Source organism: Oreochromis niloticus, linkage group LG2 (assembly GCF_001858045.2).
Source record: "Oreochromis niloticus isolate F11D_XX linkage group LG2, O_niloticus_UMD_NMBU, whole genome shotgun sequence".
NCBI classification, from domain to species: domain Eukaryota; kingdom Metazoa; phylum Chordata; class Actinopteri; order Cichliformes; family Cichlidae; genus Oreochromis; species Oreochromis niloticus.
Window position 1 is genome coordinate 6,455,740 of NC_031966.2, and position 25,251 is coordinate 6,480,990.

The window sequence follows — 25,251 nt, forward strand, 5'->3', positions numbered from 1 at the left end:
GCTGAAGGTTCCCAGATCTGTATTGGTACTGGTGTACTGGTGACAGAGAAGCTTGTGTGATGTTCTCAGCATCATCTTGTCCTTTTGTCACGTGAAACTTTATCATAATAACTGGACTCGTCTTTAATCTGTACCTGGTAGATGAACACTTTGCTGGATGAAACAGACGGGATAGTCGAGCAGAACAGAAACAATAGACAAGACTAGGGTCAGATAGAAAACTAGGACAGTTAAATGGAAAGAAAATATGAAAGAAGGTAAAAGGGAATTAAATAATGTTGAAAAGAAGAATGCTCAGAAAGGAGCTGAGCTGGGGCAGCGGAGGAGAGGGAAGATGCTAAAAGAGGAGTGGAAAAGAGAGCAGGAGGACCTCTTAGCTCACTCATCCATCACACTTTCATCTCTGGATTGAAGCGTTTCTATCTCCGCCTCAGCTGATGTGATTAATCGAGCAGATTAACAGGAAGCTGAAAGCGAGCTGCATCAGGCCTGCCATCCTCCATGTCTCCTCTGCTAACATTACCCTTGGATACTTGTTTTAGAGACCTACATTTACATAAAACAGGATTCAGAGAGGTGTCAGCCCCAACTAACGCCAGCATCAGTCTCTGCTGAAAGAGGCTGGAGGAGGAATTTCTTGGCTTGCGTTTCGCTTTATGATTTCCCCCCTAAGCAATTCCAGGCGAGCGCCGGGGAAGGAAATATATTATACATTTGCCTCGGCCGATCCATTTTCCGGTGGATCCATCTCAAACCACCCTTCACCTCCCCTCCCTGTCTCCCTTCTGCCTCTCGCCTCGATTAAGGCCATTTGAGGCTTTTTAGGACGTTTCAGCATCAATATGTCAGTGCTGAGTGGATTCTGGTGTGCTGACAGGAATATCCAAGGAATGTGAACTTTTCCATTCGTACCTATGGCATTTTGTGCCTTTAATTCACCCCAACTTAGTTTATTATAAGCAGCAGGTTGAGACTGATATCCGGCTATGACAGAGTACACTTCACACCTAGAAATACGTCCGGGATCCATTTCCTGTCTAGCCACTTGTGATTGGATTCTACATTGCAGCATAGATTTGATTTTATCTGTGAAATAACTGCGCTCGGGCACGGGAACATATTTGTCATCCTGAGAAGGTTAGTGTGGCTGTTTGTCGAAGATGCTGCTGTGCACCACTTTTACAGTTTTGTGTGGTAGAAGGAAGCACGCCAGCTGCAGGGGAGGTTTTTGATGCTTCAAATGCATTCCTGAGCTTCTTCTTCATGTCATTCAGTTTGTGGTAACGTGGGTCCGTTACGTCAGCACACACAGCTCTAAGGCTGCTTCGGCACTTTTTATATTTTCCAAAATATTTTTCATTGTTTCATTTCATTTGTGGCCTGAGTCATCCAGTCAGAAATTAGCTCTGGACTTGATCTGGCTGTTCTGGATTATCTAAACTAACTGAATAAACGTCAAACAGAAAACTGATTAAACAGAAGTGTGAGATAGTAGAGAATTTATCCAGTGTCCTGTTATATTTTAGATAGCAAGGAGCAGACGGCTGAGTTTATTAAACTCCACCGAGACAGCGGTGACGCAAATCTGAAGGCTGGACTGTCCCATTTCACAGCCTCGCACTTCTGGCCTTCTTGGCCTTCAAAGTTGTACTCTCACTTTTCCCTTTGTCAGATCTGTTTGCCCTCCATGTTCCACCTCTTGTTCCTCATCCTCATTCCTGTTTGGCTTTACTCAGTGGGCTGACGAAATGCTATTCTCTTATTTCTGATGCCATAATTGCTGTAACTCAGGTTTTGCGGCAGACATCAAACCTACGAGGTGTGATCAGGTGTGGGTGTGGCAACTGCACTTTTAAAAAACTAGTTGCTGTTTTCAATTATTTTGACCGCTCACGCTGCACTGCATTATGGATCTCCTGTAGCATGACTAAACAGCAGCTCTTTAACTTGAATTTGAGGAATGTAAAGTCGTGGGAGCTGCCTCTGAGTAGAGCACATGGCAGTTCACAGTTGGAGTTGGTTCAGGAGGTTTTTGTCAAATAATTGATAAGTCTTTGCATTTCCAGTCTGATCCTGGGCTGGAATTCATCATGTACAACCCTTTTAATGTCCGAGAAAAAAAACAGGAAGCTGCTGCTTTCTGTGCTCCTGATGAATGATACTGATGATGATTTAGAAGCTGTTGCTCGGTCTCGTTCTTTACCTGTGACTCATCACAGTACAAGTACAAAGAACCGAGCTTTATATGAAACTGAATGATCGCACGTCACAGCCTACCCTTTAGCAATTTTCACTTCAACTTGAAATTCCAAGTTCTTTTCTCAGTTTCAAGTCATTTTCCCATTCAGGTGGCGGAAATGAGCTTCCCACGGATACCTGAGCAGTTTTCTAACAAAGATTAAGTTTTATTATTAAAATCTGTCACAGATGGGAGAAACTGTGAGACCTTCTTGTTTGACAATCATCTGCAGCTCTGATTAGCCACATTCTCTCACACAACGCCCACATCAGCCATCTTAAACATGTTATTTTCAGTTGCCGTAGTTACAGGTGCAAATGTGTGTATTTGTGCCAATGAGATATCGAAGCAGGGCTGTGTGAGCATGGGTGTTCAGAACATTTAAATTGCAGTTGTTCATTCATCTTCAGCAGTGCAGAGAGTACCCTCGTGAGCTACTGACACTCAGTCATTAAGTTAATTCATATTAAGTTTTATTTGTTCCTGTGTCCTTGTGCATACTTATAAGTGAAGTTTCAGAGCAGAAAAGTAAAACTTTATGTGGATCATTAATAATTTTCAGCTTCATGCTGTAAGCAAGTCATTTTAAACTTGATACCAACACTTGAGACCATTTTCATTAAAAAAGAGGCACAGACGCTTTTCTTCTTCAGTCTGAGACTTTAAGAGAACAGAGATTAGACTCTGTAGACACTACTAACTGTGATTCTGTTAAATGAGCTTTGTATAATGAAGTTACAGATGTTACACGGGCTGGACGGATCGTGTTTGTGGCCAGCTCTCAAATTAAACACAGCTGCTAGCTGCTACCTTAATGATAGCTTCACAAGCGGCAATATCCGTAACTGCTAATAGCTAAACGGCTAACCTTAACATTTATGATAACTGTTAAATAATTTGGTGCTGTTATTTCATGAAATTCCTCATAAAGACCAGGCTGTCTGTCTGTCACTAGCAGCTGATCCGTTTAGCTGCTAGTGGGGGGAGGGTTAGGGAACAGGCTTGCTGTCTACAACCTGCCAACATGGATGAATCCTGGATTTGGGCACAGAAAATATCTCCATGAAAAACACTTGTAAAGAACTGCAACCAAATATATCAAAGATTGTGATTCTGACCCAGGAGGAGGAGTCACAGTGTCAAAAGTAGGGAAAAACCAGTCCTTCATATGCTCGTTATGGTGACATGAGCCTTGAAGTTTACCCAGAATGCCCTTACTGAAATTTCCTGCAGCGAATGATCAGACAGATTGCTGGTTTCTGCTCCTCTACATTACATGAAACGGCTGCAGTTCTTCAGACTGACAGATCTGTCAGACTGATGCTCTAATGAGGCAAATTAAAAAGTCCAAATTTGAACCCCTAGCTGGTTGTTAAGTGATGACGTATGAACAGTGTTGGGGAGTAACGGAATACATGTACCGCCGTTAGGTATTTAAAATACAAAATATGAGTAACTGTATTCCGTTACAGTTACCGTTTAAAAAGGTGGTATTTAGAATACAGTTACTTTGTTGAAATAAATGGATTGCACGACGATATTTTCCTGTATCATATTGTCACGGGTCAGGACTGTTTGGGTTTTGTTTGACAGCTATGTTCTGTTGTTCCAGGCGGCAGCGTTACGGTTGCCATGGTTACAGGGTGACACACACTCTCTCTGCGACTGTGGTCGTGTCCAAATTCATGGGCTGCATCCTCCTGAGGACCCGGCCTTCGCGGTCTACGTGGGCGGGGTCCTCAGAAGGTTGGGTAGGCCGGAAATAAACGGCTGTGAAATTGGACGGTCTAGCCTTCAGATTTGCGTCACCGCTGTCTCGGTGAAGTTTAATAAACTCGGCCGTCTGCTCCTTGCTATCTAAAATATAACAGGACACTGGCGTAAATTCTCGACCATCTCACACTTCTGTTTAATCAGTTTGCTGTTTGACGTTTATTCAGCTGTGTGAAAACCAAGGAGGAACCCACCCGGGGGATTAATAAAGTTTTATTTTATCTAATCTAGTCTAATAACTTTAATCTCAGCCAAACCGATTTACTCACGAACAAATAAAACACTGAAAAAAGCCAAACAATTACATTTTTATGTTGTCTAAGTGACTTATATATTACGTTTAACCTGACTAGCGAAAGTCCGCCATGATCTGAAAATGATGTGCCGGGAGTTGTGCCGTTCTCGGCGGCTTCAGTGACCCTTGAGCTCTCGGCTAGCTATCGAGCGGGTGGGTAACAGACGTCTCCGAAAACGTTGAAGCACCTTTGCAAATATGTGATATCTTGATAAACCGAGCAGATATTTGAAGTTTACACAGCTACATTCTCGCCTGAAAATATGTTAAAAGTTTATTTTGTGACCCAGAAAGATTAATAAAAGTAATTTTAAAACTTAGTAGCGGCCGCCATTGCCGGAAACTGGAGTTTGGCTGGGCCGCGCTATAAATTCTGGGATATGGTGGGCCACGAAGGACACACCCGACCCATCCTTCAAATTCGGGGAAAAGGAGGACGCATTTGTCGGCTGCATTCGGAGGAGTCTACGAATTTGGACAGCCTTCGGCGCGTCGCTGTGACGTAATCGGTCTACAAATGCGTCCTCAGGAGGATGCAGCCCATGAATTTGGACACGACCTGTGTGTTTCCTGGGTGGGAGAACGCCTTTTTGTTGTTGTTGTTGTGCTAAGCTAATAGGCAAAATGCTACAGGCATAGCCCTAAAGAATGTAGCCTCACGGGCAGTGTAGTCTGTGCTGCAGGGAGAATGGACTGCCATACCCGTTATGTGTCTGTGAGCGCGAGGAGGGAGAAAAAGGGAGTGGAAAAGTACGAGTTGTCATCGAGATGAAACGGGAGCTGGAAGCATGTAAATATAATAATAACCACTGCAGCCAAGAAGAGTGCCTGACGAGCCCAGTTGTAAGTAAGGTATTAAGACTCAACTGTACACTGTGTTCATGTTTTCCTCCGAAACAATAAGTTCCGTTGGAGAAGCCTTTCAATGCCTCTCTCGGTCTCTTGCTAGCAAACTTGACCCAGACAACAAAGTAAAGCTAGTTTTAGGCTACGAGCCTGACACGGAACCCGACGTATTAGCCAGAGGTCCTTTTACTACGGTTCGGAACCGCGGACCTTCAGTAATAGTAATAAATCACATTCATGTAGTTGTAAACAGCATGATAATATATTAAGTAATCCAAAGTATTCAGAATACCATTACGTTACTCTCATTGAGTAACGTAATGGAATACGTTACAAAATACATTTTGGGGCATGTATTCTGTAATCTGTAGTGGAATACATTTTAAAAGTAACCTTCCCAACACTGCCTATGAACCCTGCTTCCGGGTCTAAACTACATTTATTAAGGATTATTACAATGTAACAACAGCCCAGCCCATGCAGCAGTATATTAATGACTAACCTCGTATTGTGGATGGATTATCTCAATTGTTCTCCTGACTGAAGTTTGGTCCGTTTACAGCATCCTGCCATGCAATTGCATTTGTCCCTAACAATCAGGAACCCTCATGTTAACTTTTATCAAGTGGAAAAAAGTTAGCATTCATCCTCCAGCTTCACTGTGTTTATATAATGCTAACTATAGCTGTGTAGCTAGCCACCACGTAGCACATCATTATATACCAGCTAGCCCAACATCAGTACCCTGCAAATGTCACTGCTGTTTAGTTTTCTGTCTTCATTTACATCTCAAGTGGTAGCAGAGCTGTACATTTTAATTTTTTCAGAAGGCTGTACGAAGAAAGTTTATGGATGTTCCTGATGATGTTTTGTAAAACTTTGGCAGTGATGATATTTATTCTGCATCCCTGCTGTTTGTTCCCATTGGAGTGCCCTGTGTGACCTGGAATAATGAACCACACGATCTGCTGCTCTCTTCCTGTATCTCCTCTCTTTGCACTTTAACCATGTGTGACATAAATATCTTTCGGGGAAGCCACGTCACCTTTTCACTCAATCTGAGGTTTGCAATTTGGTGTCAGTTAGTGTTCATGCTGGCATTAATTTAGCTTTTAATGCAGGTGAGGACAGTTTCTGAAGCTGAAGGTTGACCGTCGACAGACAAGGTAAAAATGTCTTCTGTGTTATTTTGAGCTTGAGACATCGTGATGGTCCATGAGCACACACATTTATTGTCATCTACATATGAGGTTCTTATCTGTGTGATTGGCTGATATCCATTTTATTACATGTTTAATCAGGATTACATGTCCTTGTTCTGGTTTCATTCCTTTTACAGGCTGGGTTTTTTGGTAGAAACCAGCTCAGGAGGAGCTCACAGTAGATGGTACAGTGTACGGGATGGCCTCTTGGCCAAGAGGTCATCCTTTTATTCTTGAGAAAACATGGAGAGCCTCATGCAAATTCATGTCTGACTAATCCCGAGGCTTTCAGCACTACAATAAGGGCGAGAGGTCGGCACATTTCCTTGTCCAGCAGATAAATATGGATATTTAAATAAAAATTTGCATGGTGTTGTAGTGTGATCAGTACAAATCTGTACTTGTACTGAGCAGCTTGATGAAAAAAGGGACTATAAGCACTTTCTTAGTCAATCACTACTTTGCTTGATTTTCCTGATCGGGGAAGAGTGCCGAACACCACTCAACAGCCGGCCCGTCAATCCAGAGGTTCAGCCGCCACGTATGGCTCATCGCTCTCACCGTGCTTCTTTGGGCCTCCTAATCCCTGAGCCCTCTTATCTGCCTTTGTTTTCAGAGCTGGCGAACAGCCTGTGAGACCACGGCATTTAGAGAAACCAGCATGTTGACCCCCCCCCCAAACACCTAATCATGGCTAACGAGCTGATTATAGCCGATCAATCAGGATGTCAGTTTCCATAATAAGGCGCTGTCATTATAAAACAGTGGGACGGAGGCTGCAGCGGGGAGGTCATGTGCCCCAGGCCTCTTCTCCAAATGTTCATCTCTCTTCCCAGAAGGCCGAACGAGCTGCAGGGGAGGAAGCGTCATCTAATTGCTCTCCTTCTTTTCTCGTGTTTTTAAGGTGAGCGAGACGCAGAAGAGGACCGTCGTGTGCTTTACCGAATTTCCCGGAGGAACCCACCCGAGGGATTAATAAAGTTTTATCTAATCTAATCTAGTCGCTCGCTGCTTCGATGTGCTTGAGTGTTTGTGTTACTTTGACTGTGGATGTAACGCAGGGCAGTCACTTTTAATGTATCTGACACAAGCCACTCTACTCCACAGTGGCTAATTCACAAATAATTTTTTAACGAAGGCCTCTCTTCGTCTTAATACTAATTAGAATTTGGTGCTGTGAACTTGTAAGGGAAGGCACTGCAGACAGTCCTGATTGAAGCGGAGGCAGAGGCAGTAATGTTTGACTTCCCTTTGATTTCTAAAGAGGCTCTCGTTTTCAGTCTGGAGAGCTTGTCTGTGTTAAACAAGCGAGCTGCTGCCAGGCGGGCCTATCCTTCAAGGATGAGTGGCGCTATTGATCTGATCCCCGTGCAGTAGCTGTGCTCGCCCAGCAGGGGGGGATGTTTCTCTGCGTGGACGTTGGCAGCAGCGTTTGCTCTCACAGGGCTGCGGTATCTGTCTATTTGATGCCCTCTCGCTCTGTCTTTCTAATTAGACGTCCTTCTGAAGCAGGTATCCTGAGTCCAATTGCTTCTGCTCTTTCTCTGTCTCGTTGTCCCTGAACTATCAGTGTCACTAACAAATCAATAAAACATCAGAGTAGAAACCACAGAAATCAGCACAACTGGGACTCCTCCAACTGCTGCTGCTGCGGCTACCTGTGCCGCAAACACAGCTCCGTCCCATGCTGAAATACGATTCGGGGCGGGGAGCAGAGCGACAGCAGGCTGCAGCTTTCACTTGGATTTGCATACCTGCTGATTTCAGCCAAAGATTTCCAGTCCCCAGAAAATCTCAAGTATTGCTTCAAGAAATCAAGGCCCAAGCTGGCTGTCCTTTCACTCTCACTTTTGTATATGTGCACTTGATGCTTCAAAGCACTTTTACAGCATGCATCTCAATAGTTGCATAAAAGCCACAAAGTCCTCGAGGACATTGTTCACTCTGACTGCAGCGGCTTCCAACTGTACTCAGCTGCAGCTCATAGCGCTTCATCTCTGCTGCAGCCAGAATGGCAGGAAACAAACCGCTCTGGGGAATAATTACTCTAATCCATTACAATGTATCGTCCTACGACAATTACCACACTCAGAGGAAGGCATGTGCTCACCATTGTAATTACCTTAAAACACAGCTAATGTATATTAGGGCTAAAGTCAGCACAGATGGTTCTTCTCTTTCAGGAAGGAATCACTCCACTAGATGACAGGAACCCCTCAAGAAGTGTATTTAACTAGTACCACAGATCCTCACGTGTCCCAGTACGAAGATTTATATGTGCGAGCAACATCTGAATCCTGCTTCTTCTCGCTCTGGACTGGCCCGAGTGTCACGGCACTGACTGAGCACACGTACGAGTGCACTGGTGTCACATATGTGCCTCTGTGTATGTGCCACCTGGCCCTCCGCTGATTGTGAAGTTGTTACCGTGACCTTATAAGCTGCTGCTGTCAGTGCCTGGAAGTGATGCACTAATTTTCATGCTAATGCAGCAAGATGCTCTGAACATCTGCACGAATAAGCTCAGAGAAAACTAGTTCTAGACTAGCGATCACATGACAGTGAGGGCACCTGTTTGGCAGTCACACCTCAAAATTTAATCAAACTAAGAAGCCAAAACCTCTAATGACCCGAAGGGGCAGCAGTGAGTCAGCCCTCATAGACTCTCGTGTTAAAACCTTCCAGCAGAAATAAATGTGTTTACAGCCTCATACACAAACTGGTTTGGTCCCTGTAGATAATTCCAACCAGTTTGTGGTAACTGTGAAGGAAACACGGGTTAAACCGTTGCTTGTAATGTCTTTAGAAGGATTTTTAAACCAATCAATTTACATTTTATTTTGCTTAGTGATCTTGCCTATAACTCTTGTTTTCGTTAGTGAAATTCTAGTTTTTCATTTGTATATTAATTAGCACTAACAGAGTCTTTTCCAGCAGCTCTGGATTATCATGGAAATTAATCTCTGTCCAAAATAAAAGTATATTATACCTCTGTTATATTATACCAATATTATATTATACCTTTGTTTAACAAGATCATCTCATTCATACAACTTTCTTTGAAGCATAAATGTGATCACAAACTGCACCACAACTCAACAACAGTAATACTAAGAGCCTGTGTTTGGCGTGAGGAAGTTGATTATCTTACCAGTTTTCTGTTCTCCTGTAACTGGTTGCAAATGCCTTCTCTGGAACATGTCACACTTTCAGAATTTTTAAGTGGGATAACACTTAGTTGGAGGCAACCTGTCTCCAAGCAATCTCAGTCCGACACAGAGAGACGAGGTCCCAGCTGATTAGTGGAACTCGTATTCTAGTTTTTTCAGGTTAGTTGGATGGCCATTCTGCAGTAAGGACTCTCTTGTCACTATTGTGGAGGAACTTGTTTCTCTCTGTTAGGTTCTGAATGTAGTTCGTTTCTATGTAACAGAAATTCAACAGATTTGTGATTTTTGTTAATTTATCACAGTTAATCGCTGATTTATGACAGATAAACTGATAGCAGGCTGACTCCAGCTTATTAAAGTCGCCATATTGGATGGCCAAATTTACTCTGATTGAGGTGGTTACAGCCCCTATTGCAGACCTGGTTGCTATCCTCAAAGTGACCAGGTAAGTTCATCACACACAGTCACAATCATTTAGGCTGTGCTGCAGACTCCAACCATTGTTTTCCCTAAAGCCTTAGCATAACAGGCTTATCTGTCTAATGCAGGTAGGAAGCATTAGCTAATTACTTAACACTTCACCCTTTAATCCAGCTGTAGTCACTTTCTGAGAAGTCGACAGCCTGAGGTGTATATGATCATCGGTGATGACCTGAAGCTATCGTTCATTTCAATTCATTCATTCAGTTTTATTTATACCCACATCACAGTTGCCTCAAGGTGCTTCATACTGTAAGGTAAAGACTACAATAATACAAAAGACCCTATCATCGAATCACATCACAATATCTGGGACAGCAAATGCAGTAAATATAGGAGGACAGGATTTAACTGTGCTAATGACTGGGCTTCTAAAACACCAGGTTATAATCATGGTTAGATTGTGGTTATTTTTACATCTCAGCTGGAATTTAGATTTGACCGAGCAGTCCTGTGTTAGTGAGGTTTATGCGTGCCCGAGCGCAGCGGTGACAGTTTCCTCTGCAGCGAGCTTAAACCTGACTGATAGCCCTCTCGCAGCCGTAATGGAGGGCTGTGGATCACATTAGACTCACATTAGAAGCACTGGCCAGAGAGGTTAATTAAGAACGAGTGACGCCCAAGGACTGCATGCCTCTCACTCGCTGTGTGCCGACGGGGTTTCGCTGTCATCAGATTTCCTTCACAGCGGTCGGGATTAATGGTGATGATCTTATTGAGGGTGCTCATACATTTATTAAGGGATCATTTTATTCCATTTTTATTGTTCCTGAAATAAAGTAAAAAGACCCAAGGAGCTGAATTTTAAGTTGTTTTATACTTTTGAAGAATTCCTCCATTTCCACCAAATTATGCAGACCTCTCGGCAAAATCCTGCTTTAAATGCAAATACCTCGAATTGATCTCTGTTTTCTTTGCGTCCTTAGAAGTCCTTGTAGTCTCTTGCTGTTAAGGTGTTGTGATGAGACGAGTTGTGCACAAGTGGTGGAGAGTAAGTAGATTTACATAAGTGCACGCCTGAAATACTTGACTTAGGTAAGCACCTTTTATTTCAGGCAGGGTTCTTATGTAGGGTTCAGGCCGTCGAGTTCAGGCTGCTGGGTTCAGGCCGTTGGGTTATGGTTGTGGGGTTCAGGTCGCTGGGTTACAGCTGTCAGGTTCAGGTCGCTGGGTTTGGGCCATCGGGTTCAGGCCAATGGGTTACGGCTGTGGGGTTCGGGCTGTCGGGCTCAGGCTGCCGAGTTCAGGCTATTGGGCTGGCTCGGTCCAACTCCACACAACAAGAGGCCAATAAGACGAGATCAGGATCTGGCAGGAGCTGACCTTCCAGGATGGAGTTTAAAACAATATAGATGGTGGACATCCAGAAAATAGGGTTACTGTACCCGCAAAATGAGTTGACTGATCCCGGGCTTGTTTTCTGTAAAGCTTCTGTCCACTACAAAGGAGAACATCACAGCCTGATACCTGCAGGCTGACAGCAGGAGGTTTATCACTCCTGTTTTCTACCTGGAGACAGCAGTCACTTCATTGTTCTGACACACAACACAAAACTATCCACAACACTACACACTAACTACACAAGACAACACATTAATTACACACTCCAAACATGCTAAACGTCACAAATCTCTCACATCTCAAAACTCGCTCTCTCTGCTGTCTTTCTCTCTCTCTCTCTCTCTCACCGTCGCTCCTAAAACTTCTCCCTCTTCCTAAACAACCAAATGTCATGTTGCCATATCATTTTTGATTGGTCGACATGGTGCATTTTTCCACCAACACGAAAGGGCTGTTTTTTTGTTTTTGGTTTTGGTTTTTTTTGGTCATAAGCAGAGAGTGCTCGCTAGCGCTGTCGTTAGACAGTAAACATGACGAAACTATTCAGGAAAAAACGCCGCGTATATATTGTTTATCATGAGTCTGGTTTTACGTGGCCTATCAACACAATTTAAAAACTGGTATATATCACCTTGTTGGTTTGTCATCTTGAAGTGGTCATGTGATTGGCTTACCACGACTACTTTATTCTTCCTCAGTCAAACAGCAGCACTCATGCGATTGTTTTGCCCCCTAGCTGCAGGTGTTGTGCCAAAAAGTGATCATCTGCTAGAAAGTGATTGCCGCCCACGGGAGCGCGCGCAGCTGCTTAAAGCTGTAGCGCCCAGATTACTTACATAGACAGCTACTTCCGTGCAACTGATATAAGATGCGGTAAGCTGAAGACAGCTTCAACCGTCTGTTTGTTGAAAAATAGTAATGCGACAGCACCGCATTTTCTTGTTAGTAATGGTAACGGCGTTGTAACGATAGAAATAGTAATTCGTTAGATTACTCGTTACTGAAAAACGTAACGCCGTTAGTTACGCCGTTACTTGTAATGCCGTTATTCCCATCATTGAATATTAGTGACACCAAAATAGTTAAAAATAACAGCCTAGATCTGTTTTAATATAGAAATTGTTGTAATTTTGATATTTTCCAGTCTCTATTCCCACCTGAATCATTCTTCCATTTTGTTGGTGATGAATGTAATAAACACTGTTTTATATAAGAAAGTACAAAATTCTGCGCTCGTTGCAGAGACGTCAACCGTTAAATGACATTAGAGGATTTTTGGTGACTGAAGGGTCACCTCAGACAACCTCAACAAAAACCCGACTACACAACATGACACAAAAACTGAAAAACAAATGATGTTATATAAGAACACCAGAACATGAATTCACCTATTTTGTAATACAAGCTTAAAATAGATATTAAGGATTCCGAACGGCCAGATGTAAAGGCAGGAAGACCGACAGACGGGCCGCCGTGTATGAGGCTCAAATTGCATAATGGGCCGATGGCCTACATTCACCCCGCTTCCATCGCAGGGCCACACAGAGAGTGTGCGATAAAAAAAACGTATGCAAAAGGTTTGGTGTTGCACATGTGGGTCAGTCCTGAGCCTGCGGTCCTCTTTCACTCTCTCTCTGTGGGCCGAGAGAGGAGTGAGCGTCTGATTCCCTGGAAAGTGCAGCGGCAGCCGGACTGCTAATCTACCTCTTCACCTCCCATTGCTGCTCAGGGGGATTGGGGATTACCACAATGGGATTTAAGATTTATAAATTTTATTTTGGATTATTTTTCTATATTATTTTCCACAGACCGGCCTCCCGTCCCTCTCTCTCTCCCTCACTGTGCCTTTGTGGACTGAGATTTCTGTGGAGGGAGGATTCAATCACACTCTGTTAGCGGGGTTCATTTGGGAATACCGCTGTTTGCTTGTGGCTCAGACATTTTTATATACATATACAGAGAGAACATTTTTTTCCACAGCTTCTTGAGCTTTTGTTTACACGTCATCCTGATCATTATCAGATTGGACTTGTGTCTCTCATCATCTTGAGACGTTGATAAGACGCCTCGTCCCCACTGGATTAAAGCTGAAGTTTCCTCCTGAGTTTGAAAAACCACACTAAAATCCCCTGAGCCTGGTTCTGCCGGAGGTTTCTTCCTGTTAAAAGGGAGTTTTTCCTTCCCACTGTCACCAAAGTGCTTGCTCATAGGGGGTCATATGATTGTTGGGTTTTTCTCTGTATACATTATTGTAGGGTCTACCTTACAATATAAATCGCCTTGAGGCAACTGTTGTTGTGATTTGGCGCTATATAAATAAAACTGAATTGAAATGTATCGAACTGAATCCCCTCACCTCCAACCCTTCGCAGCAGATGGCCACCCCTCCATGAGCCTGGTTCTGCCCAAGGTATCTTCCTGTTAAAAGGGAGTTTTTCTTTCCCTCTGTTGCTGAGCACTTGCTCATAGGGGGTCGTCTGATTGTTGGGTTTTGTCTGTATTATTGCAGGACCTTTATTCTACAGAATAAGGCGACTGAGGTAACCATTGTTGTGATTTGGTGGTATTTGAATAAAACTGAACTGACCCACAAAAATATGCAGAAAGGCTCTTTAGTATTAATAATAATGATCACTAATAACATGAACTCAAAACTTTTTTGAATGTAAACTTCTTAAACCCGCCTTTTTCTGCATGTCCAGCCTAAATCTTGATTACATTCATTCTGAAACTAACTGACAGTCTAATCTTGATCTTATGTCTACAATGCAATGGCCTCACTGGGCAGGACCTCTGTCACCCCGCGAGGACACAAGGTCCTCATAAATACATGACTCAATCAGGCGACTCCAGGAGTAGCGAGCACAAACACATGCCCTACAACAGCAAAATGCACGACAGCCCCCACGGATGCATTCATGCATGCTCACCAGCTATAACGATACAATCTCTCTCTCGCACACAAACACACACACTGAACGCTGTATGGATTGTTTACTGCAGGCACGATGTTGCATTTCTTGTGGGCGTTTGCGTTTCCCTGCCCTTCACCCACACAAACCACCAGTTTCACTGTCAAGCAGCACTTCAGCTCCCCGCAGGCCTGACAGCTTTACTTTTTATTCAATACAGCAGCCGGGTGCTGATAAATCCAACTGGACATATAGAATTGATTGATTAAATGCTGCAAAGATAAACGCTAACCTAAGAAAGTAGAAGAAAGAAGGCAAAGAAGAAAAAAAAAGGCTCTGATACGTCTGAACTGTCCTCCGGGGGAAATTTGACTTTGTGTGTTGTCATTTTAACCAAATATCCAAAAACAGTGTTGAGGAATTAAATAAAGCAACACATTTTCAGGTCTCCACTTTATCTTCGTTTCATCAGAAGATATCTTTTTAGGCAGTTTGACAGTTAATGAAAAAATGGAGGCTGTTTTGGGAGTTATTTGTTTTTGACTTCACAGTGATGTCAGAATGAAGAAAGACTAAGGATGTTGATGTGATTATCCAATTTTTTGTGATAAAAATATCTAATCAGTGTTGTATGTTTTTCACAGGCTCTCCCAAATTTTAGCCAGCTCCTGGGGCAGATTTTATACATGTCACTTCCTACAATAGCTCAACATTTTATTTTTTAACAACACCAGGGAGCTGTGAATGGATGGATTAATACTCAGATGTAAAAATAAACACTAGTTTGTTTATTCTACATGGCTTACTATTTTAATAAATAAAAAAAAAAGATACAGAAAAGCCTCATGTCTGTAATGTTTGTTAGCATACTTGTTTCAAAGGTTTGGCTTCCTTCAGATTAACTAATGGAACATCTGTATATGAACATCTGTAGGCAGAGGATGTTGTTTTCTAGCTGATTATTGACCACACGTGTTTAATCTGAGCAGAAATCAATGAAACACGCTGGGATGATTTTTCCAGCACTACCTGGATTAAAAACACGTGATGTCACAGACACACAAAAAACCCTGCAGCACACTCTGCACTGTTTGTTCCGACTGCTGCATTTCCACAAACAAAAGTTTGAGAGCTGAGCAGAGTTTCTTTTTTAATGTGTGCTTTCTTCTCTTTTACATCGTGGATCCATTATGAGCCTCGTCTGTGTTTGCTCCGCGGCTCAGCCTTTAATCATTCCCATCAAACATTGATGCTTTGTGTTTCTGCCTGGTGATGACGAGCATTGCCTGCGAAAAAGCTAATATCAAACACGGCGTGAATTTTTCAGAAGGCCTGAGGATGGAGGAGAGCTGAGATTTTGGTGTTCTCTCTCACACACACACACACACACACACACACACACACACACACACACACACTGTTTTCTTGTGTTGAAAGTGAGTTTCCATTTTTACTTGTAAAAACTGCACATTTGTAGATCTAAACTATCAGTTTCTCTCGTGCTTCGGTTCGTGCTGGGACTGGTGAAATGACTGACCATCAAAAAAACAACTGGTTTCATATTTCCTCTCCAAAGATACCTTTCTGTTAATCCAATGCACTTAAATCAGGTGAAGAACAAAAAGCAGAACCCCAAAATGATTCCTCTTCATTTTATGGTTATTCAGAGACACCTCTGTGATATGAACAAACTAATTCTTGAATATAACTCATCAGAGTTCTGCATGAAGGACAGACTCAGTGCGGAGATGTAAAAATGCACGGAAACATGAATTTAAAGGTGAGGTCGTGCCATGGATGCTCAAGGCGGCTCACCTTCATGTGTCGTCGCCTCCGTCTGAAGCGCAGCAGCTCCTTGTGCTGGCGGGCGATGAAGTTGACGGCGGCATACTCGAGCAGGGCTGAGAACACGAACAGCAGACAAACGGCCATCCAGATATCGATGGCTTTTACGTACGACACCTGTTAGTGGAGACGGGAAGGAAGAGGGCGTCAGAGGGTCTCTGTGCATTGTGTCTGACTTGCTGATAAAAAAAGAAACCCTAATAAGATCTAACGAGCATCTAAAGATCATTTCACCCTGTTTGGTTTGAGGCTGGAGGCAGTCGATTAGAGAAAGTTTGGAAAGTTGGCTTCATTTTCAGTTCATGACTTTAAACTCCAAATGTTTTCTCAAATGAGCAATTTACACCAAATGATGCTCCTGCGTCATGAAAACAAGTGTTCATAAAGGAACATTTATTGCTGTAACTGATGCAGATAAGTACAATACAATGAGTGCATAAATCACATTATATATGTGGGAACAAATACATTATTTTTTATTTTCATCTCTGTGGTTTTAGATCTCAGGAGACGCTCCCTCTCATTTGAAATTTGGTATTTTCTGCTCATTTTTCCACTTTATTTTATAATATTTCATTTCCCCTCCAAAATGTGCATTAAAGTCTGAAAAGTAAAAAGTGCCTACTGCTAACCTGATCTCAGTAAACACTCGCCATACTTTATCAGTACTTTCAGCTCAGCTACTTTCAGTAAATTTGATAAGTTAAAGTCATTGTTAGGACAGAAAGATAAACCAGGGTATGATCACTGGACTGTGACCACAGCTGGCTCCACCCCTCAACTCGAGGTTTCACAACAGATGTTCACTGACTGGGTCTTTAGTCAGTGTTACCGATCAGTGTAAGCTGTTGTTGAAGCAATACGCTGTTCTTATAGAGCTTCCTCTGGTCACTCTAAAGCACAGGTGTCGAACTCCAGGCCTCGAGGGCCGGTGTCCTGCAAGTTTTAGATGTGTCCTTGATGCAACACAGCTGATTTAAATGTCTAAATTACCTCCTCAACATGTCTTGAAGTTCTCCAGAGGCCTGGTAATGAACTAATCATTTGATTCAGGTGTGTTGACCCAGGGTGAAATCTAAAACCTGCAGGACACCGGCCCTCAAGGCCTGGAGTCCGACACCCCTGCTCTAAAGGGTCAAACAAACGACCTAAAAATCCAAATAATCTGTTTCCCCTATGAAATGTGCAGATTTTGGCTAAGTGCTTTTTAACAGACGAACAAGATTTCGAAACATACTGGTTTCCTTCAGAAAGCATAAATGATTCCAGTTTGCACACAATAACAGAATGATTTAAGAAAAAACAACAGTGAGCAGGGTGAATATTATTACTCCTGAAAAACTGACCTTTTCATTGAGCCACAGCACACAGCACTGCTGTGCAATGATGTGCTTTAACTCTGTAACACTCAAAGCTGTAAAATCCAGTTCAAACTGACGGTTATCTTCCAGTTTACACTCGGTATAAAAACTTGAGCAGGGTTTGAGCCGTAATTGAGCATCACCAGTCCAGACCTGAGAAACAGAATCAGTGATGCTCACAGTAAGCGGCTAAACTGGGTCTGAGTCATCACTTTGTCTTCCAACACGACAACGACCCAAAACATATGTCGCTCCTGGTGAAGAACGACCTCCAGAAGACCAAAGTGAGCGTTACTGACCGGCCTGCACAAAGCCCTGATTGTTATCCAGCCAAAAGGACTGTTAGCATCAGGGGTAATCATTACCCTGGTAGTTTTTGTTTTTAGTGAAATAATTTGGTTTCTGTGTGCAAAAGTAAAATAAGCTAAGCATCCAAATACATTAAAATACTTTAATTTCATAGTGGTCTGATAATCTGTACTCATTTCTACATTTGTCTGCAATATCTGAGTGCACAGGAATGAGTGATGCTCTGTATCTTTATCGCAGTAAAGGCATACGTGTAAAGGTATTCCCACTGTCTTGAGCTTAGACTACGAGGTTAAGGTGCTCTCTCTACACTATTAGATTTACTTGACTGCATGCACAGCCAGGTGCACGTAAAACACAACACAGGACCCAACTAGCTCACAGAACCAGTGAAATTACAGCAAGACGGCCAGGGCGAGGACTGTCCAGATAATACGGGCTAAATGAAGTCTGGTTGGATCATTGTATGATTGCTATCTGCCCGCCAAGTACCTTTATTTGAGTGCATTTGCCCGGCCTGTCATTACAACTTTTCATCTTCAAACGCAATTACAGCGTGCAGCCTGAGAGGGAGAACCTGCTCTGTCTCGCAGAGAGGAAGCCCACAATCAGCCGTTTAAAATCCAATTAAACTATGACTTTGGATCACTTTACACAAACACAGAGTGCTTATCATCGCCGCTCGTTTGTGCCGTTCATGAAAACGTTTATCTTCGAACGCCTGAGCGACTCCCTCCCCGAGCTGCCGAGAGGCCTCAACGCTCAGTGGGCGCGCTCAGCGGTGATGGTCATCCAGCCAGAGAGACGGGGATGACTCTCCCACAAAAATGATTTCACAGGCACTTAAAGAAGCCTTTCCTCCTTTGTGTGAAGCAGTAGAAACAATCTTCAAATCCTGCCCAGCACACATGTTACCTTTTCATACATACTCATAAAATCAGCATGGACGATTTTAGAGGTCAGCTTCGGGTCCTGTGCTGCTTTATTTTGGACTGTGTGGTTATATTCATAAACTTAGGCAGATCCAGAAGTAAAAGAAGCTTTTGAATGACCCTTTCTCTAAAATAGTGCCTTCTCTGGTGCTGATTCTGGGAAGGCAGAGCATTAAGCGAGGTAAATGAAGCAGATGGAGAGAGAGATGCTGCACCACACTGTGGGACAACACTTTATTTCCTGATGCTGTTTTTGTTTTACTGCCAACATGAAGCGTTATGAGTGACCACAGTTTTCCTTATGCTGCTGGTACAGATTTCTTAAATTAGCTCTCACAGACTCTGCTTAGCTATGAAATCTGGCAGGACTGAAGAACACTAAACTCACGCTCTACATCCTGAGAGTGACTCGTGTGTTTTTACTGAGTCCACAGGCGACTGTTAGCTCGGTGCTGCAGTATGATCTGTGTGAGGCTGAATGCTCCTGACAGACAAACTGAGCAGTGGTGACCTGCTGAGCAGCTTAGGCTGTGTTACTGTACGCATGCTTCACAGGGCAACGATCAAAAAAGAAGAAGGAGAAGAAGTGGAGGGCCATGAGCTGAAAGTGCTGACCAACTGAGCAAGAGAGGGAGGATTTTCCCTTATTTTCTGCCACAATGATGTTGCACTGAATGATTCCACAGGTTCAAATAATGAGATAAAAATGTGTGTAAGAATAATCCACAGGAGCCTAAAGCTCAGGCTTCAGAAATGGTCGTCTTGGCCCAGATAGCACCCTCCATCGCTGTGACGTCAACGTGACAGAGGAACGTGGTCAGCACAGCACAGCAACGTACTGCTGACGTAGCCCGTGTGGGTGGAGGCGGTCCCTACACAGCGGAGACATGTGTTTGCATATTGGAAAAAGGACGTCTACATCGCCTAGCTTCTACTCGTCTCTGTGTGACCCACTCACAGAGGGATTCAGGGCATGGGGTAGCTTGGAAGTCGTTTGGGGCGCGTGAGTAGAGTAGCTGGATAGTCTAGTGTGAACACTGAGGAACAACAGATTGGAGTTTCAATCCTTTCACGCATCTATGAAATGTCCCCAGGCTAATCCCAACCTAATATAAGCGACAGATAACTAAAGCATACCGGGTCATATGTGGCCTGATCAGCCAGCTCCATATCAAGTCTTCAGGATAAGAGGACAAACTGAGAAGTGGGCTAGTGGAACACAACATGCATGGAACGGGAAAATGTGGGAATGATGGATGGATAGATCATTTTTCAGTACTGAACAGATGATGCGTTTTTCTGCGCAGACAGATAAAAAGGGTCGATGAAGCTTTGGAGACACAAAAAATCAACTGTAAGCTAATCTGACCATCTTAATCCTTCTTTTTTAATTTCACCAAAGTTGAACATAACAACAGATCTCCCTGCAGTCATCCTTCACCTGTTCAGATTTCCAGCACAGTTCTGCTGACTCAGCAGCACTCTGAGAACTCTGAGAGAGGCTTCCTCAGCATCGAGTCACGACTGGACTGAAGGTTTCTGAGGGGGCATCAGCTGTTCATTCAGCATTACGCATATCACAACTGAGCTCCCTGTCAGAAGATCAATGCATCGATCCTTTCTTCACTGAGAGACAGAAAAGAAATATCATCATAAATACGAAAGAAGGATGTAGTTTCCACATAGCCAGTTATCATCCCTGATGTGTCAGAGAAGGGGCTCAAAGTTTTCATAACCTGGTACCGAGGTCTCGGTCCTGGCCCCCCACAGAGGGATGCTTGTTCAGAAATTTAAACATGTCTTGCAACACGCTGGGTTATTGTTATGTATTCAGGCTGTTCCTAAACCTGATCAGACATTTTTCAGGGGCTTAAAACTAACTGAGCAGAGAGGGAGTGAAGGTAAAGGAAATGAAAGTGAAGATGTGGAGACAGAAGCGTGGAGTCGGTTTGCTGAGAAGCTTCCGCCGACCCCACCTCTCCTGCTTCCTTTGTCTTTCAAATGGGGCCGTAACGCTCATGGCCGCTGTTTGTATCCTGGCAGCAGCACTGAAGGAAGCGTCTGCATATTTCTGTGACGTCTGTGCTTTCTCACAAAAAGGATCTGCAGCCCTGAGACGAGAGCGGCCTGATCTGAATCGGTGAAGTCAGCAACTCTCTGAAAGGCAGGTACCAAAAAGGACAAGTCCACTGCTACAGGTGAACCGCAGCCGCCCCAGGTCTGCGGCTGGAGCTTAGAGGGTACGACAACATGTGTCCCAGTAATGGTACGATAAGTAGACGTGGAGAGAGTCGTACTGTGTGTGCATTTTGCTGTACATGGACAGCATGATCAGCTGAGCAGAGATCTTGCCTCGTGTCCACTTACATCTGCTCTGATCTGACTCGCTGCAGCAGAAACATGTGAAGAGAGCCATATGTGTGTGTGTCTGCTATCAATCGCACACACTCACAGAACACTGTGTGTGTGTGTGTGAGAGAGAGAGAGGGAGCAGTATGCCCACCTAAGCTCAGCTGTGCTGTGTGATCATTATTGTGACAGTTGAACTGCAGAGGAATCACGGTTCACTTGTTCAATTTTTAGAGCGCATGAAGCACCTAATGTCAACAAACAGAGTGTGTATGTGTGTGTGTGTGTGTGTTGGGGATTACAGCTTTCCTGGACGTAATTATACAATCCTACTAGCTCACGCAGACCCTGACCATTTTTTCACTTTAATCTGAAAATCCCTGGCAGTAAAAGATTCCTCTCGCTTTCTAAAACGTATTCTCTCCATTTTTGTCTCCTTGAACCTTCTTTGTTAAAGGTCTTTTTTAAAATTCTTCCTTCTTTCATCCCTCCATCTGTCTGCCTCTCGTCTTTCCTCCACTCTGTCTCTGTCAGGGAAAAGGACATTTTTATTTCACTCCCATTGATTCATCTTTTCCCTTCATTCCATCTTTTCTTCATTTAATCCCCCTGTCTACATCGTCTTTGTCACTGCCTCTGTCATTTATGTCCCTTAATTATCAGAAAAAGCTGTAGGCCTTCCTTCCAACAGGGATGGAAAGACATCAGTCATTAAACTGCATGTCATGCATACAAATTCTTCCTGCTTTTGCTTCATATTTTACTTTCTTTTGGTGTTTTTGGGGTGTCATGGATGAAAAACAATATCTATAAAGGTAAAAGTCAACAGATGTGAAAATAAGCTTCCTGATAAACTATCAGCTCAAACCTGAAAGTTCATCACAGGAATAAGATGATTTTGTTTCTGTCTTTATACAGAGCTAAGTACTGAAGAAGAAGCAGTAGAAGATTAGCTTATTACAAACACTGGACTGGAACATAAAAGGCATAAAATAGCTAATTCTGTAATTATCCTGTGGCTTTCTTGTATCTCATCATTGGAAAGCCATCATATGAATAAAAGTCTGGATATAGGAGTTTTACATTTTTAAATTTTTTTTATTTTTCTGTATTTTTGCAGTTTTTAGGCAAAAAAAATAAAATAATTAATGACACAGAGATCTCAAAAAAATCACACAACCCTGTGAAATGTTACAGGGTTAAGAAATATGAACCTTTAAAGTGGCTCCGTTCTGCTGTTTCTTATTTCCTGTCAGCTGTTCCAGTTTCCAATAATGAGGCAAAACCTCGAGCATTACAGTTTCTTTCTACTCATGGCTTTGTATGATGTCCTTATATGACATTATTATATTCTCAGGCACCTGGCTATGAGTGTAAAAGCCGCACCCTCCTGCTGTTAATACCTTCCATTTGGGAGGGGGAGCCAATCAGATGGAAAATCATTTTAAGGGGGAGGAGCTAAAACAGCTCGTTTCAAACAAGCACTGAGAAAGGATTATTTTAAACTGTGAATCATGCAAAGCTGCTCTCTAATAGTCCAGGAATAAATGAATTAGAAATAAGGTATGTTCATGAAGTCCAAGCAGACTACAATAGCGAGTGATTTGTCCTCACCTTGGGCAGAGAGGCTCTCGAACCGGAGCTCTGCGTGGTCATGGTCAGCACGGTGGTGATGCCCAGGCCCACCCGGGCAGGTGCGGCGTCCATGTTGATCCAGAAGGAAACCCAGGACAGGATGACGATGAGCAGAGAGGGGATGTACATCTGGATCAGGTAGTAGCCCATCTGACGCTCCAGGTGGAAACGAGCCTCGATACAGGTGAATTTACCTGGGAGGTGGGGGGACAAAGAAGTGTCTTTGGTGAGGTCGGAGTTTGTGGGTGAAGAGATATGAGACAGCAAAGAGAGCAGACGATGTGAGAAAGGACAGCAGTTTCTTTGGGCTCGTCCTGTCAAATGAGAAGAAAGAGAATGGTGAGGGTGACAAATGTCCTGTTACTGCTGCTTTGAGTGAGCACACCAGCTCAGAGCCACACAGGAGTCCTCCAGCCTCTGTTTGCTGGTTTAAAGCTGGAAGATGATGGTTTCAGTCCATAATTTGAAATGCACAAAAATCATTACTATATATTTATTTATTATTAACACATTCTTGTCTCAGCTCATCACATACTAACACATCAAAACCCACTGTTGTTGTATCTTATAGAACTGTGTGGACCTTTAGCTCGTGTTGTTGATTTGCAGGGTGCATGCAGGAAAGATGCCAGGGCGGTCAGGGAAGTCTAATATTAAAAGTAGAAATACTGTATGCCTCCCGAAGCCAAACTGGAAGCTGGTTCCACAGAAGAGGGGCCTGAAAACTGAAGGCTCTGCCTCCCATTCTACTTTGAAATACTCTAGGAACAACAAGTAAGCCTGCAGTATGAGAGCAAAGTGGTCTAATGGAGTGATATGGTACTATAAGGTCATTAAGATAAGATGGGGCCTGATTATTCAGTACACCCTCTCACAACACTAATCATCTTCGTTATTGTCATGAAGAGTCCTGCAACTGTGTATTCTACTTCAGTGTGTTTCAGAGGGTGGAGGTGGGTTGCAAAGTGGCTTGCAGATGGGCAGTGCATGGTGCAGTTTAAACATCTGAGCCATCAGGGATTAAGGGATTAAGGGATTAACTTTAAGTTCTGTGTCAATAACAGAGAGGTAACCCGAAGAATCACCTGATCAACCATGAGCCCTGAGTTCAGTTTCAGAGCAAGAGACGGTGGTCACAGAAGATTGCTGCATGTAAAAGTAACAGTGCTCATTTTTGCTGTTCTTATCTTCAGCCTTTTTGAAAGCATCTGGTTTGGTTTTTAATGAGATGGCTTATGACACTTCAAAGATTTTCTCTCCACAGCTTTATATTCATGGAGCCAGTTATTTTGTGTCGGTAGGTGTTCTGTTTCACACGGAAATCTCATTTGGAGAATGATTGAACTTGCAACACATAAAGCACACAGCGCTGATTCCAGGAAAAAGAAACGATGCTGGTCAATGTTTAAACAAAAGCGAAATGTTCTTTCATCAGTTTCCCCGAGGTGGTGCGGTTCCATTATCACCGAAGAGTGTTACTGAATTCTCGATTATCTTCATTTGAAAGGGCACATTAAACACTGGCAAAGGCACATCTCCTTGAAGAACAGGTGGAAATGATGAGATGGAGGGTAAATTAAAAGAACAACAAGCACAGATTGGAGGAAGCAAGGAAACAAGAGCGAGGGGGAGAGTAAGAGAAGGACGGAAGGAGCTCTCAGACAAAAAATGGACGAGCCACAGAGACGACGCTGACGTCTTTGAGACAAAATGTCATCTTCCTTCAGTGCTCACGCTAAGCCAAAGCAGAAAATCAGAGAGACGTACAGGGGCTCGCCAAATATCAAAGGAAGCCAAACATGTGGCATATCTGAAAACAAACCCAGGAGGAGGTTTGGGATTCAGCCTGCCACTCACAGAGTGTGAAGAGGAGCGAATCATTTCCATCTTCACAGCACAGCAGCGTTTTTCATCGCTTCAAGAGGACAAAGTGCACAGTTTATTTTAGTCTAAGAAAGAGAAGATGAGGCATTGTGTTTAATACACGAATCAATCAGCAGCTAAACACAACCAGGAATAATCAGGTTTATCAAGACCAGCAGCTCAATATAAATAATCAAAATATCCCGTTTACAGTCCAAGTTAAACAGGTGAGTTCTGCCCCTGTGCAGGTGTCATGACGAAAGAAATTATCTATAAAGACAAAAACAGCATCAGGCTGTAAACATGCTTATTTCTGCTATAAAGGTTCAACATGGGAGTCTATGGAGACTGACAAACTGCTGGAGCCTCTAGTGGACAGTAGAGGAATTGCAGCTGCTGGCTTCATTTGCAGCCCTGGAGGTCACCTTTGGAGTTTAAAGTGTAAAGAAAAGATGCTCTGAAAGTATCTGGTGACCTGAGCCACGCTTTATGTCAGCTGCACTGAAGACACATCTGTTATAACGGCTAGCTCAGCATTGTGCTCATCTTTACATGAGCTTTATGTCCTGCAGCGTCCTGCTGCTTTTGGCTGTTCAGTTTTCTTTTAGAAAAGGCTAAAGCAGTCAGCTGAAACCCGTCAACTCTAAGACAGAGGAGGGAAAGCACTAATTATTTAACTGCGGGGAGTAAAGGTGCGTA

General features: G+C 43.3%; 1 protein-coding gene across 5 annotated transcripts in view; it reads right to left on the reverse strand.

Annotated features, from left to right (window-relative positions):
• The window catches only part of glra1 (glycine receptor, alpha 1), a 124,032-nt gene that overhangs the window by 8,491 nt on the left and 90,290 nt on the right, over positions 1–25,251 (reverse strand). For all 5 annotated transcript variants that reach the window (XM_005453221.4, XM_019363293.2, XM_005453220.4 and 2 more), the window contains 2 exons: positions 22,669–22,883; positions 16,074–16,220 (listed from right to left, as the gene is read on the reverse strand). In XM_005453221.4, the coding sequence (XP_005453278.1) occupies positions 16,074–16,220; positions 22,669–22,883 (362 nt within the window). The remainder of the gene's footprint in view (positions 1–16,073; positions 16,221–22,668; positions 22,884–25,251) is intronic.